Below are 17,009 nucleotides of genomic sequence, written 5' to 3'. Positions count from 1 at the left end.
GGCGTAAATCGCTTAACTTTTACACTAACACATTCGTAAAATGAGCGAAAACTCAATGACATTTATACTGTCACTGTAAATCGGGTTGATCGAGTACCCAACTCAGGCGAAAATTCTAGCACTGAAAAATCGAGCAGTCGAGTAAGAATTCATTGCTCATTCCGTCGTTTCGATAATGTGGGCTGGAGCTAACAAACGTGCAATAGGGTCTATTTATAGATTCGGTTGATTTTGATGTTTCATGTTTGGACCTATTTGTTCACTATTCAAACATTTTTTACGTAATACACGTGGTATTAAAAACAATCTCACACCTTCTTCCATTCATTTCATGAAAGAATTAGAGAAAATATTTAAACATGAAAAAAGTTAATAAAATTAAATCTAATCTAGAGTCATTTCGTTACACTTTCGTGTTGTGAAATTTGGAAAATGCACCCAGGTGAGCATAGTAAAGAAAGACGTAGTCCTACGTCAAAATCAATTAGAAACTGTATCGTAATTTTTTCGGCAAAGTGTTTGTTTAAGATCTGTTGATAGAACCATCAATTGATGTAAATTCGATTAGCACCTCTAAAATGTAAAGGAGTTACAGCTAGAACAGGTTGAAGGCATTTCTTAAAGTTTCTTATGGAAAATAGTAATTATATTATTACAGGTCACCGACAATAAATTTGCTCATGATAACGTTCCATCAGTCATGGTCACGTTTCACTTAGAAGTTCTTGAGATAGTTAGACATGAAATTCAATGAACTCAGGTTTATAATAGCACCGTTTCATCAAATCTATATATGCAAGAACAGTTATTTTTAATATACCGTACCGTAATTGCGCCATTCATTAAACTTGAAGTTCAGCAAATGCCTGTAAAATGTTTTAGCTTTGATTTTCACATTTTAGAAAAGACACCAAAAAAGTCACGTTGTTGTGTTGATTTTGATAACAAGTATTAAATTAAAATGTAGAGAAAAAAAATATAAAGTTGTTTTCTTTAACTTTAGTGTTTCGATTAATTTTTTTTTATTTTTAAAAAAATATTTGGTTTTATTCTCGGAGTACTCAGGCAAAATTAGAAGAAATGTTAAGACAAATCTTTTGACACATCAAAAACATAATTTCATTTGATGTGTGGCAATATGTACCTCATCTATCTCTATAATAGTTTTCAAGCAATCCTTTATTGTATTCTAAAATAGGGTAACAGAGGTATTTTGGCCACTTCATATATTTTGGCCCACCTAACAAACTTTATCGATTTCATCGGATTTTATCGATGTTAAGTAACTCATGTTGCATCAATTTGAAGCTAATCACATTAAATTACCTATTGCGGAAGGGGTTTTCTAAGATATTACAACATTTGGTGGATATTTTTACAAAGTGGGCCAAAATAAAATCAATCCTGAAGTGGGCCAAAATACCTCTGTTACCCTATATGAGAGATATTATGTTTGTCCGAAACTTTCTGTTTCTAAAATTTTTATTATTGATCGAAAATCCAATTTTAATAACTTAATAAGGCGGCCTTACGATTCACATACGATATTCTCGTGGCAAAAACCATTCGATGTCACTATAAAATTTCTCTAGTTTGATTTGTGCTGTTTTTAATATTGCAAAAATTAACAAAAATATCTAAAACTTTTAAACAGTAAAATCTCAATTAAAAATTTGCTTCCATCAAAGTACGCAGCCCAAAACGTGATTACCAATCTCACCTAATTCATCGATGGTTGTCATATTTTCTCACCATGTGAATCAAACCGATCTCATTGCTCACTACTCAAACAACATAAACATGACTTTAGAGCAAAGAATGTGTCAAAACATTAGCCCTATCTCTTCTTTTCGCACTAAGGCTCCTGCGCGGTTCTCTTCACACTCGAACAATAACCCAACCTCTCCGTATAGCTGCTGATTGGAAGTCTTTTCTATATGATTCATTATACATACAGGTTCAAGTTCAGTGCACGTCAATCAATCAGTCAGTCTAGGAAAATCAACCAAAGCAAGTGTTCTCTGGATTTGGAATCCCTAAAGTAAAATACACGTTCTGTGTAGTAACCAAATAACCGACAATAAGATAATCATCTCAATAGAAGCAAATAAATTTGTCCTTAGCTACCGTTCGATGGGTCAGTAGTCGGTTGGATCAAGTTCAACGTAGTTCAGTCAGTCAGTGTGCGGAAGGTAGTCCAAGTAAGCAACAGATTGCTCCTATCGTTGTATTCCGATGGATGAGTAGGGCCTGTAGTTGGCAGAGATGCAGACGTCAAAATTTGTGATAATACTAGCCGTGGTAGTGGTCTGCATATTGCAGCAGCTAACCGGAATATCGGGAGCAGGTCTCCGTAGCGGCCCACTAAGCTTGTACGAACAACATCTGTACAAGCGTCAAGCCCGGGATACAAACGACGAGAATGCCGGATTGTACGACCAGAACGATTCCGTGATTTCATTGAATGCAGGCAACCTAAAGGAGAAAGTGTTCGGGCAGACTCATTCCTCGCTGGTGGAGTTCTACAATTCATACTGTGGCTTTTGTCGACGGTATGCACCCATATGGAAGCAATTGGCCAGTGACATTCTCGGCTGGCAGAAACATGTCAAGGTGACCGCGCTGGATTGCTCACGAGACGAGAATAATGCCATCTGTCGGGAATTTGAAGTGATGGCCTATCCGACGATACGGTTCTTTGCACCCTACTACGAAGACGGACCACAGAAGATCGGTAAGTTGCGCGCAATTGACGCGTAATAATTATAAGTGTGGCACGTAATCAACTTTTACTGGCACCACTTGACCATTAGTGCTAGGTACCGTACGAGCAGCTAGGGGCTAATGAAAAGTGAAACATCCGTAATGTAACATGACCTGTATGTCGTTATCAGCGATCCAATGAACAGTTGTTCAATAGACGTGTTCGCTCAGTTATCAAAATTCTCTGTGAATGCATACCTAACCGAATAGACATTTTGCAGTGAAGCAAAAAAAATGCACTCATTTTTGTTTATAGAGATCAAATTAAAGCCTGAAATGGAACCAGCACCAGCCAAGTTATTGTTTTGCTATGCAAGCAAACCGGTGGCCCGCCACGCCAAATCAGTTCTGCTTGTACGGCTGTGACGTTTCCAATCGATTTCTACAAGTTCCACGTTTCAACTACTTTGCTACTTCGATAGTATCTCTATGCGGATGTGTGCTGAGCTCAGACAGCTATTTGCCATGATTTACTTCTAAGTGTTGCTGATTTTACATTGTTGCGTCTGATGTCGTGTTAGGGAGATTAGTTGCATCATAGACTTGTAACAAATATTATTATTATGGGCAACTTTTAACTAGAGATGGATTTTCAACTCTGAGTCACAATCAATTCATCTTGTAATCCTTATAAACCCCATAGTAAAATGCTCGAATCTACAATCTAAAGGGTGCGCTTTTTAAGAGCTTGCTGATTTGAAATTCAAATAAAACACATGGGAAATTATGAAATGGCTAAATTGGTGTTAATTTCTTGGCAGTTAACATTTAAATATGATTTCGGGCATATGACCGCCACGACTATTTTTCACAAAAGTCATTCTTGATGTCCAATTTTCGATCACTTTTTCCAGCATTTGAAGGCGTATTTCAGCAATAAAAACGTTGAATATCCCAAGTATCCCAAAAAACAGTGATCGAGTGGCGTCAAATAACACGAACGCGGGGGCCAAATTCACCGGTCCATTTCTTGAAATATTGTTATCGTTGAAATGTTCTTTCAAAAATTCGATTGTTTCGGCAGCAGTATGACAAGTTGAAAACACATTTCATCCTTATCCATATTTTGAAGATTTGGCAACAAGAATTCATTGATCATGGTACTGTAATCGATTCCCATTCACAGTAACGCGTCGTCCTTCCTCATTTTTTAAGAAATAAGGACCGATGATTTCACCAGCCCATAGACCGTACATTTATCGGGATGCATCGGTAATTCTTGAATCTATGCTCCAAATACGGCAATTTTGCTTGTTGAGGTATCCATTCCAACAAAAATGCGCCTTATCAATGAATAGAATTTTGCACTACAAACAGTTTAAATTGAACACTGGTTTTGAAAATAAGTTTCCACGATTTGGAAGCATTGTTCTGGAGTTAACCTATTCATGATAATGTGCCAAACAATACTGAGTAGAGCCGTCACTTTACACTGTCAAAGCAACTTTCAGACAAGAGAGTAATCCCCATTGAAACAACAAATGTCCTAAAACAACACCCGTTACAATTTGTGGAATAGGTTTGATTTGATTGAGTTTATCGATTGGTTTTATCTTAAGACTAAACATGGTTTCCATTTGGTTTATAGTTAGGCAAAAGATACAGCATTAACGAACCCGATTATTGATGTTTGATTTGAAGTACAGCCGCCAAGATCTCAGTTTAGTTTTTTATCGATACCCAACGAAAGACACACTAGAAAACGACGTTTTGTGAGGACAGCAAAGTGAAGTGAGTGAAGGAATCTACTTTGTTTTTAATTTTTTCAGAATTCTGTACATTCACAAACTACTCCGAGCATTTATTGATTGCATTACACTCCAACATCCGGGGTTGGACAGGTCGGTGGAGCTCTGTTTTATGTATCATTTTCATACTACCGGCCCTTATTACCAGTATGATGTGGAAATTAAGTGAAGTGAGCGTATCCCAATTGTGTTTCACACGATGACAGCAGATGAACGGTAAATCAAGTTCATCTTTGTCATCTATCAGTAGTTTGTGTACCATAGACTACTGTGAAATGAGCTGGAGTACTGTGAATTAGAATAAAACAATATAGACTGAACATGTGAGCAACCAACTGATAACTGTAAACGATGTTCATCCAGTTTATTTTGTAAGGTTGAGTCGTTTGGGACCTGATGAGTAAGATGTTTTTTTTTGTCGTGAATACCACTTTTTTATTATAGGGGGCCTTTTCGAAATTAGTCATACGGAAGAATGGGTAGAACTTAATTGTGAATATCTCGATTTGTATTAACGGCAGCACAATAATACTTTCACTATTTCATCAAAAATATTATCAGGAATTTAGGATAATATTTTGAACAGTGTAAGATAACCATTAAAATTAGGTTTTCTCAAAAACTTGAAAACAACGCGGAAAACTCTTGACTTTTGCTTGGGTTTTTCGCGCAAGGACGACGATTTGGTGGTAGTCAAGTAAATATCTTCAACTGAACGTTTTAAAAGGGGAACCGTGGTCGAAAATCGATCATTTCTTCTTATGCGTTGGATGGAAGCATACGTTAGGGCGAGAAGACGCATTCAACCAGCGGCATCGGAGAGCGCACATTCTGCAAGGTTGAAAAAAATACGGTTGTGTAATGTCAGAGACATAACTGGATGTCGTGAATACAAATAAAACTGACACTCTTTCTTTCGAATATCAGTTAGTTGATCGACTGTGTAAATTGTGCAAGCTTTCCTCTTTTTCACTACTAGAATTTGAAACGATACACCTAAACTAAAGTACAGATTAGTTACATTAGAGATTCTGACACTCAATTAAATATTACGAAACAACCAGTATAGTTCTTTATGATAAAATAATGGTGGTTCTGAAAGGAACCTTTCATTAATGGCTTCTAAGTCAGTGCAATGCATTTTATATAGCAAATCAGCAGAAAGTTCTACTACGAACTACAAGTGGTTGAAAAATTGGTCGTATACAGTATAGTGGAGAAAATTTCGCGTAATTCTTTGGGTATACAATTATTGTTCTAAATAGAACCATACAGAATTTTATCAAATTATCCTGAAAACTGGCTCTGTGACCTGAGCGTTTGAGGCTTTACACCACGCAAAAGGTCTACTTTCATTGCCGACTGCTCCTCCTGACGACCGAAGTCCAAATGAGAGGACGACCTGAGCGTTTCACACTTTATACTTGGTTTGTTCTCACTGATGTTGGTGGGAGAACCTCACCTCGACATCCAGTTCCGTCTGTAGCAATAAAAGAAATGAACAGTTTTTATTCAAAGATTACCTTTTCAATTTGTTCAATAGATTCTGATATGTGCATGACTACCTCAAAACCGTCGTCCGGATGCGAATGAATTTTCCTCATTATTTCCAGCGTGATGAATTTTCCTCATTATTTCCAAAAGTTTTAGAAAACTTTGTTTTTCAATTATTCTTAGGGTTTTTTCACGCTGTTGAAAATTTGATCACGTGTTCATATTTCCGATAGCTTGTAAAAAAATATGTTGTTGGGTTAAGTACATCAAAAGATATTCGTGATAAAAAGGTACCAAAACCCCTAAATGATTCGTGGTAAAGTTCTGCCCATTCTTGCACAGGGTAAATTTTGAAAAGGCGCCCCATAGTAAAGTAAGTCGTATTCAGGACGAACGAACCGATCTGAAGAATTCTGGAATAAGGAACTGGACCTGAGCTTAAGAACTAGATTCAGAACTTAGAACAGACTCAGAATTCAGTTGGATTTTAATAGTTTCGAAACTGAAATCAGTTCCGGAATCTTTTTCCAGAATCCAGTTCAGCACGCAGGCTCTGAATTCTAAACCCATATTCCGGAACTAAGCTCTGAAACTTGAAGACGATTTCTCGCCACGACTACCAAAATAAATTTAGAACTAAGAGCAGACTCAGAGTTCAGTTGCAATTCTAGAACTACCATTTCGAAACTGAAATCAGTTCCAGAATATAGTTCCAGAATTCAGTTTCAGAATGCGAATGAGAGTTGCTACCTGAGCGTGAGGTTTTAATCACGCAGTAGATGCACTTTCCGTCGTTGCTGGTTGATGATATCGCTCCCTCGACGACCGGAGAGCAAATGATAAATCATTCTCACGATGTCTGCTTCCATTCAACACACAAGAAGAAATGATCGATTTTCGACCACGGTTCGCTTTTTATACGTCTTCAGATGAGGATATGTTCCTGACTTCCTCAAAATCGTCGTCCGAGAAAAAAAACAAACAAAAGTAAACAGTTTTCCGCGTTGTTTTCAAAATTTTAGAAAATTTAATGTTTGAGTTGTTTGTATTATCCTAAATTCCATGATCATATTTTTGATGAAATGGCGAAAGAATTATGTTGCTGCCGTTAATACAAGTCGAGATATTCACGATTAAGTTCTGCCCATTCTTTCATATGGCTAATTTTGTAAAGGGACCCCATAGTAAAGTTAGTCGACAAAAAGCAAGAAATTGAATTTTCAAAGGAATTTGTTGATGGGGTCTGAGACCTGAGTTAATTTTGGTAAGGGTTCCATGACCATAATAGTTCGGGAATCCCTGGTTTACCTTCTATACTCATGCAGTTGAACATCGAGACTGATATGTGCCCACAGACAAATTACAGACATATGACAGTGATTCAGTAGATCTTTTTTTGACGCACATCTACGGTCCTCCGTGAAACTGGCAACAATGGCTATAAACTGACTGCACTGTCAAATATCAAGCTGTGAGAACCCTTTCGATTCGTTAGCTTATTTATATATATTAAGAATAATAATTATAATAAGGAGTGTATCGATAAGTAGTTAGCAACACTCAAACAGTTATTACTCTGAAATGGCTTATTTTTTTGTAGCGTGTTTTGCGGTAACATGTTTGTTTACATGTCAATAACAGCTGCGCAATCGATCCCTCTCAGCAGGCCGTTCAATTTTGTTGATTTTTGATCGCTTGTTGAACGATATATTGCACGAAATATTCGTTCAATTTGCTGGAACGGTTTGTTGTTGTTTTTTCTCTTGCAAAAATAGTGTGAAAATTAAGTTTTACCTTTACATAGAAAGAAAATTTGTTGTTATTCTACGTGAAGTAGAAGTATTGTGCAGGTATGTATTGTTAGTTTAAACAAATGAGTGGAGAAAACTTCAGAAATTCTGCAGTAAAACTAGTCCAACGGGGCTCCAACTCCTCATGTTAAAAATGGCTCAACAATGGACCTCTGTCTGCCGGGTTTGTTGAACGAAAAAAATGGCATTCGGTTCAACGGTCTGTTTCAAAATCGGCAAACGAAGGACCCGTGTTGGCCTCCCGTTGAACGATTGATTGGACTTTCATTGGACCAATGATACAACGTATTGGACCAATGAAGGACCACCGTTGAACGTTTTTTTCTAAGTGGGATTGGTTTCGGTGCGGTTTATCGTTTCAATGATGAGTCGAATTGATCCGGAAACGCGAAAGAAAATTCTGCACACTTGGTGCTTAGAAAATGGTGTCACGTACAACGAAATTGCATAACGGGTGAAAGTGCGCCACACCAGTGTCAAAAATATTATCGAGAAGTTCGGTAAGACCCTTTCTATGAAGGATTTGCCCCGACCCGGGTAGGAAACGGGTCCTAGCCAGCCCGGCCGGGAATTAAAAGTGGTTGAGTACATCAGGAAAAACCCATCGGCGTCGACGCGGGATTTGGCCAAGCAGTTCAACATTAGCATCGGGATGATTCAACGGATCAAAATTCGGAACTCCCAGAAAACGTACAGGAAACAGAAAGTGCCGAAAAAGTCCCTGGTACAGCAAGTTCAGGCCAAAACAAGAGCGCAAAAACTGTATAACCGGATTCTACAGAATAAAGATGGATGCATCCTGATCGACGACGAAACCTTTGCCAAGGAAGACTCTCGAGCGCTGCCCGGACCGCAATATTATACGAAATCGGTGTACCAGGACCTGGACGACGCTGACACACGGTGGCGATGGAAAAGTTTGGACAGAAGGTGTTGGTCTGGCAAACAATTTGTACCTGTGGTTTGCGGTCGTCGATTTTCTTCACGAAGGGCACAATTAACGCCAAGGTGTACGAGGAAGAATGTTTGAAGAAGAGAATGCTGCCACTGTACAGAAAGCATAAGGCTCCTCCTCTCTTCTGGCCGGATTTGGCTTCAGCCCACTACGCCAACTCCGTTCTACAGTGGTTGTCAAAAAATAATGTGCAATTGGTGGAAAAGGTCATCAACCCACCGAACTGCCCGGATCTTCGGCCAATTGAAAGGTATTGGGCAATTGTCAAGCGGCACTTTCGGAAGGAAGGTACAGTGTCCCAAAACATGCAGGAGTTCAAAAAAATATTGGACAGCTGCCACCAGGAATGTCACAAAAGTAACTGTGCAGAATTTAATGAAGAATGTCAAATCCAAAGTGCGAGCGTTTCAAAGAAACTAGGATTTTCTTCAATAAAATCAGTGAAATGCATAAAAATCTAATTTTTCTACAATATATCAAACACTGATGTCAAAATATGTTTTTTTTTTCGCTTTTTTTATTCAATAATCAATGTTGCTAACTACTTTTCGATACACTCCTTACGTACGTTAGAATAAGGTCTACAACATAAAAATTTAAACCTTTCTGTTCGCTTCGGAAATTTAAATAAAGAAACGGATAGAGATTTTCTCCGGCAATTTTCTATAGAACACAGTTTTCCCATTATAAGCAATAACGTTAAAAGGTAGCGAAATGAGTGACAATGTTGACACTGGTTTTTTTTTCACTCATGGCACACTTCAGTAGAAATTTTATCAATTCAAAGTATCTTGCGCTCCACCAAGCGGTGAGTGCGATTATTTTAGAAAGTACCGGGAACGAACCATTTTTTTTTTTAATTTTTGAAGGTACATGCATGTCTTTATTATTTATTTTTGATGTGTGATGACTACCTCAAAACCGTCGTCCGAGTGCGAAAAAGGTAAGCAAGCGCTATGAATTTTGTTATTTATGGTTATCTCACAAAAAATGGTTGTAAATTCAATCATAAATTGCTGATCACATTTCTGATGGCATGGAGAAAGAATTATGTTGTTGCGTTTAGTACAACTTGAAATATTCACGATAAAGTTCTGTCCTTTCTTACACAGGGCGAATTTTGAAAAGGCGCCCCATAGTAAATTAAGACGTATTCACGTCACAAGATCCTGTTTGAATATTGTTCCGTATTTTATATAAAATTATGCATAGTTGGAATTAGCTAGGTAAAGTATAATCATTATACTGAAGATAGGCTTGAGAATTAAGAAAATCAATTTTTAGAACATTTTTATTATAAATTAAATGATAAAATTGACCGTCTTAAACAGCATGCACAAATGTGTTTCCCTCATAGTAGTCATGCAAAAATACTCAAGGTTTATAACCGTACATAGTTAGTACATGTTTTCCAGCAATTTCCAATTCTATTCGATTCAATGTTTCATTCGATTCCCTCCATTCCAGGTGAACCGGTGACGGCACACGCGGAAGCCGAAGTCATCAACGCACTGGTTGAGCACATGCAAAATGTAACCCTGAAACCAAAACGTTGGCCCGACTTTAGCCCTCTGGAAGAGGATGCACCAATGGAAAGCCTGTTCGTTGCGACCGAAGCCAAACCGGACCCTCCCAAGTACGTCTATCTTATCAACGAAAATGAGCCCAACGGAACAACAGTGGGCAGCCAGGTGATGTTGGATCTTCTTGACGCTCCGTTAGCCATGGTAAAACGGACCAGAAATACGTCCGAACCCAGTGGACTGAAAGTGATCGTTGGCGATAGTATGGCCGAGATCAAACTACCGGTGGACGAATTTAGTAGGGCGAAGATCACCGCTGCTATTCGTAAGCATCTCAACGAACATCATATCCGTGTCACGGAAGTGGCAACCAAATCAACCAACAAAGATACCGTCACCGAGGACAATATTTCCGATATTATGGAGAAAAAGCAGGAGGAAGCGCTGCGACTGAAAATGAAGGAACTGGGTCCGGCAGTTGTTTACCAAGCCGATCTAGAAGAAGTGGTCAAATTTGCCTTGTTTCACGAGGTGACACGATTCAAGAAAATCAACGGAGAACGATTGCTTGCTTTGCAGAGGTTCATGAATGTTCTGGTCCGCTATTTTCCGTTCAACGAAAATGGAATGAAGTTCCTGAAGGAAGTCAGACAGTACGTGTTGAATGCGGAGGATGAAGTGGATGCCGAAGATTATGCTGAGCAGATCAAGAAACTGGAGCAGAATCGTAGTCCCATTTTCTCATCCAACCGATGGATGGGTTGCTCGAGCACGAAAGATGGCCTGCGCCGGTATCCCTGTGGTTTATGGACACTCTTCCATTACATGACCGTACAGGCAGCTGAGTCGGAAATATCCACGGATCCGCTGGAAATTCTGCAAGCCATGCACGGCTACATCAAATATTTCTTCGGATGTTCCGACTGTTCCAATCACTTTCAGCAGATGGCCGCTCGTAACAAAATCTGGAATGTAACCAGCAAAGATGATGCCATTCTGTGGCTTTGGTCGAGTCACAACGAAGTCAATCGACGTCTAGCGGGTGACGCCACCGAGGACCCAGATCATCCCAAAATTCAGTTCCCTTCAGTAGCGGTATGCCCGGACTGTCGGAAACAGAAGCTCACCAATCATCATAACCACCGGCAGTACACCCTGGACGATGAACATGAATGGAATCTGCTGGAAGTGTCAAATTTTTTGAAACGCCTATACTCATACGATAACCGGAACGAACTGGGCCTGTGGGATGCGAATCTCCTTCCTCAGCCAGCCGCACGCGGTGGCGATGGAGGCGATAGCTATCACTCTAACCGTAGCTTCGGCAATGTCCTGAATGAGATGGACATCAGGATGGGTGCACTGTTGTACGTTGCCTGCATCGTGATGCTGCTAATTGCCGTGAAAATGGTAGTTAAGCGGGGATACCGGAAAAAGATGTACGCCCACGATATACTGGGGAAAGTGTAAGAAATAAAAAAAAAACCGAATCCTAAGCCTTACACTGACTTAGCCAACAATCTACATTCTTCCTACTTCTTCTGTACATTCATCAAGCTTAGCCTAGTAAGTAAGCTACATCATTTCAATCAGGTCGTAAATTCCTAGTCCAAGAAGTTGCTTCTCCCGCCCCTCGGGTGTATAATCATTTCTTTTAGTCCTATTTAACTAAGAACATTGCTTGTACTCGGGAACGACATGAGCACTTTTGTGATCTATTGAAAATAAATAAAACTGATTTATTGAAACGCCAACATTCCAACAGTCGCGGAAAAAAAAACATCGGTTTTTGTTTGAGCATTTTTCTTTTTCGTATCACGTCCTTTTGTGGTTTTACAAACGAGTCCTAGAAGAAAAAAATGTGCTATACAATTGAATCCTGCGTGTAATACTAAATTAATAAATTGGAAAGCCCCACTAGCACAAAACCACTAGCACGCCTCTAGTATTGGGAATCGAAAACCATTGACAGTGCTTTGTTTACACGAAGCGGTGAGTGTAAAAAATAATCCTACCATAACAAAACTTGTAATCTGAGTTTGATAGTACGTTTTAGTGTGTTTACAGTGCGTATTCTAGAGATAATTCTGCTGTTAAACCGTTTGTTTGAAGCTAGTTTCGAACCTACTTTTCACGTTGTTCAACTGAAAATCGAGTCAGTTTCGAACCTGGTTTTTACATCAGGTTTGCTCAAACCCCCGTGGCTAAGTGCGAAACCAACACAGTTTTGTGTAATTTCTCGGTGATTTTTCAAAAGGGCGTATAAGCAAGTGACAGTTTCTCTTTGTTTACTTTCTCTTCTATTAATTACCAAGCGGTTTCCACGTTTATCATTCAACTCTTTACATGAAATGGTACCCGAAACTTTCGGCTTTCAAACAGAATAGTGATATCAAAGAAAATCTTTTTAATCACATCATAATAATCGAAAGAGATAGTGAATAAAGAGAAACTGTCACTTGCTTATACGCCCTTTTGAAAAAACAACCGAGAAATGTCGTGTTGTCGATCTAATTCGGTATTTTATCATGCCGAGCTTGAGAATCTGTTTTAAGTGTGTGGCATACGATGCCGTTCTATTTTTTCTATATTTGAAACACGACCAAAACACTGCTGCGGCCGCCAGTTTTTCTCACTATAAAATTCAGATTTAAATTGCAAACTGCCAAAAATTATTCATCCAGAACTAGAACACTACTGAATGTGACACTATGTATACGAATCGATGGTTTCGAAATAAACGATTAATCAATGCAGAAGCCAAACTGAGGATGCACGCGAATCTATAAATATAAGCGAGAATATTTGCAAAGCTTCAGTCTCACATTAAACATGTCAGAGGAAGATTGTTGCTAGATAGCAAGCATCACGCAAAGCGCTTTAAGGAGCAAGACACTGCAAGCGTTTGAGTAATGTCAACATTTTGTGCGTAAAAACAAATTCCTGCGCTTTATTGCCTTTCTCTATAGAAAGGTATTAGAATTGCTGAGAAAACCGACTATCGAACGGAGCCTCGGAGACCCATAGTGTTATATACCATTCGACTCAGTTCGACGAGATCGGAAAATGTCGGTGTAGGTGTGCACTTTTCGAAGATATTTTTACCGTGCAAGTTTTTTCGGAGATTACTGAACCGATTTTAACAAGCTTAGTCGATTGAAAGCTATTGTTAGGCCATTGATCAAGTTCAAAAATCAAATGGCTGTGACTTTTGGGTTCCGGAGATATAATGGTATAAGTGACGTAACCGACAAAACACGTTGTTTTTATCGCTCTAATGTAAATAAGGATGCCAATATTTTGAAATCACTTCTAATTTCGTAAAATAGCGCTTAAGTTTAAGCACCTCTAAAGTTTGAGCTAAATCGGTCATGCGTAAGGGGTGCTGCCCGGCGGTTAAGATTTAAAAATTTTCGATCTTGAAAAATCACCATACATGATATTTCCGAAATCGAAAATTATTTTTTATTCCGAAGATCTTAGAATTGCATGAGATAAAGTGTCATTACAATTTTTTTTAAAGTCGACTTTCTGGAACTTTTGACTTTTGAGATTTTTTTCGAGATGACACTAAATCTCGACGTCACTAAGACGACTAAGACACATCTGTAGGTGTTTTTATCGTCTCATTTACTATTTCCGGTATTAAAAGATTCTGAAACCATATAAAATAAGGAAAAAAAATAGTTTCGCCCTTCCTTACTAGCAATTGAAGTATCGCCCTGTTTGTTGGCATGAAACACGGAGGGCGAAACTTACGTAAACAAATGGAATGACAGTTTCGCTCTTTATAGTTCTTTGTATTACTAAGATTGAGATTTTTGTAGAATCCGAGTTTTTAGGCAAAATTGCAGGATTTTGAAGCATTTATTGGAAGGAGAGAGAAACTCGATTTGTTTACTTTTGTAAGATTCGTCCTTCTTTGAAAAACAGCTGATTTAAGCTTCTCTTTGCCAAGCTTGTGTTCAAGTTTTGTGTGTAAGCAGTTATTTTTACAGCGTTAAGTTTCTCTACCATTCTGCGATTTCGGGTGAAGCGATAAACTTTTTATCACTTTAGATCTTATATAAATTAGAAATTAATCTTAAGCACTCAAATTTTTTCCTGTGGTAGTTGTCAATTTCTCAGGCGAAACGACATAACATGGAATTTCATCCCAGCTTGCATAACACAGGATTAGAGCATACAAATTAAGCGCTGAGGTCAGTGTGTTTTAGGACGTTTCAGAGGACTATTTTCACGCTTCAAAACTGATTTCTCAGAAACGATGACAAATATCAAAAAACCCAACAGATAATCTCTTAGAAAATTAGTTAAGATTATTCTGTGAAAATTTCAGAATGATTCATTGACATTAGTGGTCGGGGAAGTCTTTTATCTAAAGGAAGAATTGCATAACTGAAAACGCCGTCTTCAACTTGTTCATTGAATATCTCGCTTCAAAGGCATGCATCAAACATCTATTCTGACAATTTCTAGATTATTTAATTTAGATGCGATTAGTACATAAAAGCATATATGTTGTTACGATAAAAATGAAGTGAATGTTACTTTTGTGAATGTAAGTCGATTTCTATGGCGGCGCCATTGTTTTCTGCTCCAGTTCCTTAGTAACGTAACGAAACATGAGAGAGAAATAAAATCGGCTCAGAAAGGCTGTCAAACAAGCGGTAGCTTCATTGGATTTTATGTGATGTAGTCAAGCTGGGCTGCTTAGAATGCTATTGATTACCTTTGAGAGCTGCTAAAGCAAAAACAGTCCCTTTTATCCGAACTTTTGGTTGGTTGGGATATCACTGCCTTGTGGAACTCCTGATTTGTTCGTAAACGTGGACGAAAATGAATATCCCAAAGGGGACACAGGTCATTTTACAAATTAGTAAATTAGTAGTCAAATTTGCTGCGTGTTTTGAAATATTGTTCTAAATTGGCAACGAAAATACTAAAGACGGATGGTACGGGTCAACGGGTAGCGAAGAGACAAATTTGTTAATTAACAATGTACCCGTTTTATGCTGTAACTTTTAAGTTGTAATAAAAGTACTGGACGGCAAACAATAAATTGAATTTTTTAAGTTGTTTTAATCATAAAATACAGATCGTTTGTGCGTACTAATATACTTTTAGACAGCCTTTAAAAAATATCGATCAGTTTCCCCCCATTCTCAACAGAAACGAATTTCTCTAGTCAAACACAAAAAAAAAACTATTGAAAATGCATAGTTAATCAAACCCGCACGCAATGTGTATGACAAACAAAAGAAATGATTGATGGTACAGTAATGTACTCCGTAGTCTACCGTCATATTTACCTGCAGTTGATTGCGTACCGCTTCCATCACAGCACGTACGGAAAAACGGCACGTCTCGCCGGTGGATAGTCCTTAAAGTTCTCCCGGTACCACTGGTGCGTCAGCCAGGCATTCATCACCTGATTCGAGAGTACCCAGGCGAGCACGTAGATGGCTGACGTGTTGCGAGCGATGATCACATACAACGCAACGTACATCACAATCTCGAAGAACATGTGCGGTGAGGAGATCAGTTCGAAGTAACCGCCCCGCGGAATGGAATGTTTCTGACTGACGACCTGTCCGGTACGATCCTTTCGCATGTTGGCCAGAATCAGGTTCGACTGGAACTGATACTGCCAGGCGTAGAAAAATATTGCCACCCAGAGCGCAATCCGAGGGGAAAGCTCGAACCGATACGGAAGCAATGAACCGTCCGTCCGTACGAAACCTTCTGCCTGCGAAAGGATAACCACTATCGTGCCGAAGTAGTGAACATATCCGACAAGATACGCAGATAAGTTTATCTTCAACCGATTCGAAAACACCTGAACGAACCAAGTCTCATAGAAGCGGCGCCAGCATTGCATGGTGATCAGCATAAGGGCAACCATCGTTTCGGTTGGACTTGCTAGAATCAAAAATTTTAGTAAATTAATTTAAAACAAACATTGAAAACAACGAATCAACTTACTTCGAACAGTTCTTTTCGTAGTGGCCATAATATCCAAAAAATCTATCACATATCCAGGTGTCACTTTCCCAGCAAAGTAGGCATTGACCATGAAATAAAATGCTGATGCTGACCATAGCGCTGCGAAAATGTAGAAATGCTTGAACCAGGACTTTGGCACTTCCAGAAGTGAAACAAAACGATCGGCTTGTCCTTTATGGGCATGTTTCCCGTAACGAAATGTTTGGCTGATAGCCGAAGGCAGATATTTTTCTATCGTGGCAATGAGAACTCCCAAAACTACAATTACAACGATAAGCTGCGTAAACAGGAAATTGATCAAATTTATTGATCGTAAGTCCAACAGGCCGCCCAGCATTGTACTCTGGTTGTTCGTATAACGGTCTCAACTTTGCCACATCACTTCTTCGTGCTTATTCTGAAAGAAAACAGTAGAGAAATTTTCACCGTGTTCAATGACCTATTTCTAAATGACTGAACGGAAGAAACTGCGTGTTCGAAACATGTTGCTCACCACACCTGACGATATTTCCCCACCTGTAGCCTATGCTCATTTACTTAAAATCTCTGCCGCTACGGCCAAGAAATAACCTATTGATAACAAATTTATTTATCACTAACACCACGGTAACATGTTTTCAAGGACAGAAGAAATGTCAAACGCAGATGGTATGGCAATGAGAAAGTGTTCAAAATCCGGGTAATAAACAAGCGTCGAATGCACTATGGT

The 17,009-nt window shown here is 38.8% G+C and overlaps 2 protein-coding genes across 6 annotated transcripts; one reads left to right on the top strand and one right to left on the bottom strand.

Moving 5' to 3' along the window:
* Positions 1 to 1,943: 1,943 nt before the first annotated feature.
* Positions 1,944 to 12,048, top strand: LOC131435204 (sulfhydryl oxidase 1). The gene is made up of 2 exons (XM_058602853.1): positions 1,944 to 2,734; positions 10,239 to 12,048. The coding sequence occupies exons 1-2, from the start codon at positions 2,266 to 2,268 to the stop codon at positions 11,762 to 11,764; spliced, it is 1,995 nt and encodes a 664-aa protein (XP_058458836.1). The 5' UTR covers positions 1,944 to 2,265; the 3' UTR covers positions 11,765 to 12,048.
* LOC131435205 (polyprenol reductase) lies at positions 11,992 to 16,952 on the bottom strand. Of its 5 annotated transcripts, XR_009230468.1 has the most exons (5): positions 16,794 to 16,912; positions 16,280 to 16,697; positions 15,607 to 16,216; positions 15,027 to 15,106; positions 11,992 to 12,140 (listed from the first exon to the last, which is right to left on the bottom strand). XR_009230468.1 is itself a non-coding variant. In XM_058602858.1 (4 exons), the coding sequence occupies exons 2-3, from the start codon at positions 16,635 to 16,637 to the stop codon at positions 15,633 to 15,635; spliced, it is 942 nt and encodes a 313-aa protein (XP_058458841.1). In that variant the 5' UTR covers positions 16,638 to 16,697; positions 16,817 to 16,952; the 3' UTR covers positions 12,001 to 12,140; positions 15,607 to 15,632. The 5 variants fall into 5 exon arrangements, 4 of the variants coding, with proteins under 4 accessions (XP_058458841.1, XP_058458839.1, XP_058458840.1 ...); XM_058602858.1 differs by lacking the exon at positions 15,027 to 15,106 and having other exon boundaries at positions 12,001 to 12,140; positions 16,817 to 16,952; XM_058602856.1 differs by lacking the exon at positions 15,027 to 15,106 and having other exon boundaries at positions 12,001 to 12,140; positions 16,794 to 16,916.
* Between the last annotated feature and the right edge of the window lie 57 nt (positions 16,953 to 17,009).

This window comes from Malaya genurostris, chromosome 3 (assembly GCF_030247185.1).
Source record: "Malaya genurostris strain Urasoe2022 chromosome 3, Malgen_1.1, whole genome shotgun sequence".
Lineage (NCBI taxonomy): Eukaryota > Metazoa > Arthropoda > Insecta > Diptera > Culicidae > Malaya > Malaya genurostris.
Note: the sequence above shows the minus strand (reverse complement) of the source record. Positions and strands in the feature narration are given on the sequence as shown.

Bases quoted from the DNA above. Each gene is read 5' to 3' on its own strand.
- LOC131435204 (XM_058602853.1), top strand. From the start codon at position 2,266: ATGCAGACGTCAAAATTTGTGATAATACTAGCCGTGGTAGTGGTCTGC. The intron at 2,735-10,238 runs GTAAGTTGCGCG...CCTCCATTCCAG, and splicing joins AGACGGACCACAGAAGATCG to GTGAACCGGTGACGGCACAC.
- LOC131435205 (XM_058602858.1), bottom strand. From the start codon at position 16,637: ATGCTGGGCGGCCTGTTGGACTTACGATCAATAAATTTGATCAATTTC. The intron at 16,217-16,279 runs GTAAGTTGATTC...TTTTGATTCTAG, and splicing joins TACGAAAAGAACTGTTCGAA to CAAGTCCAACCGAAACGATG.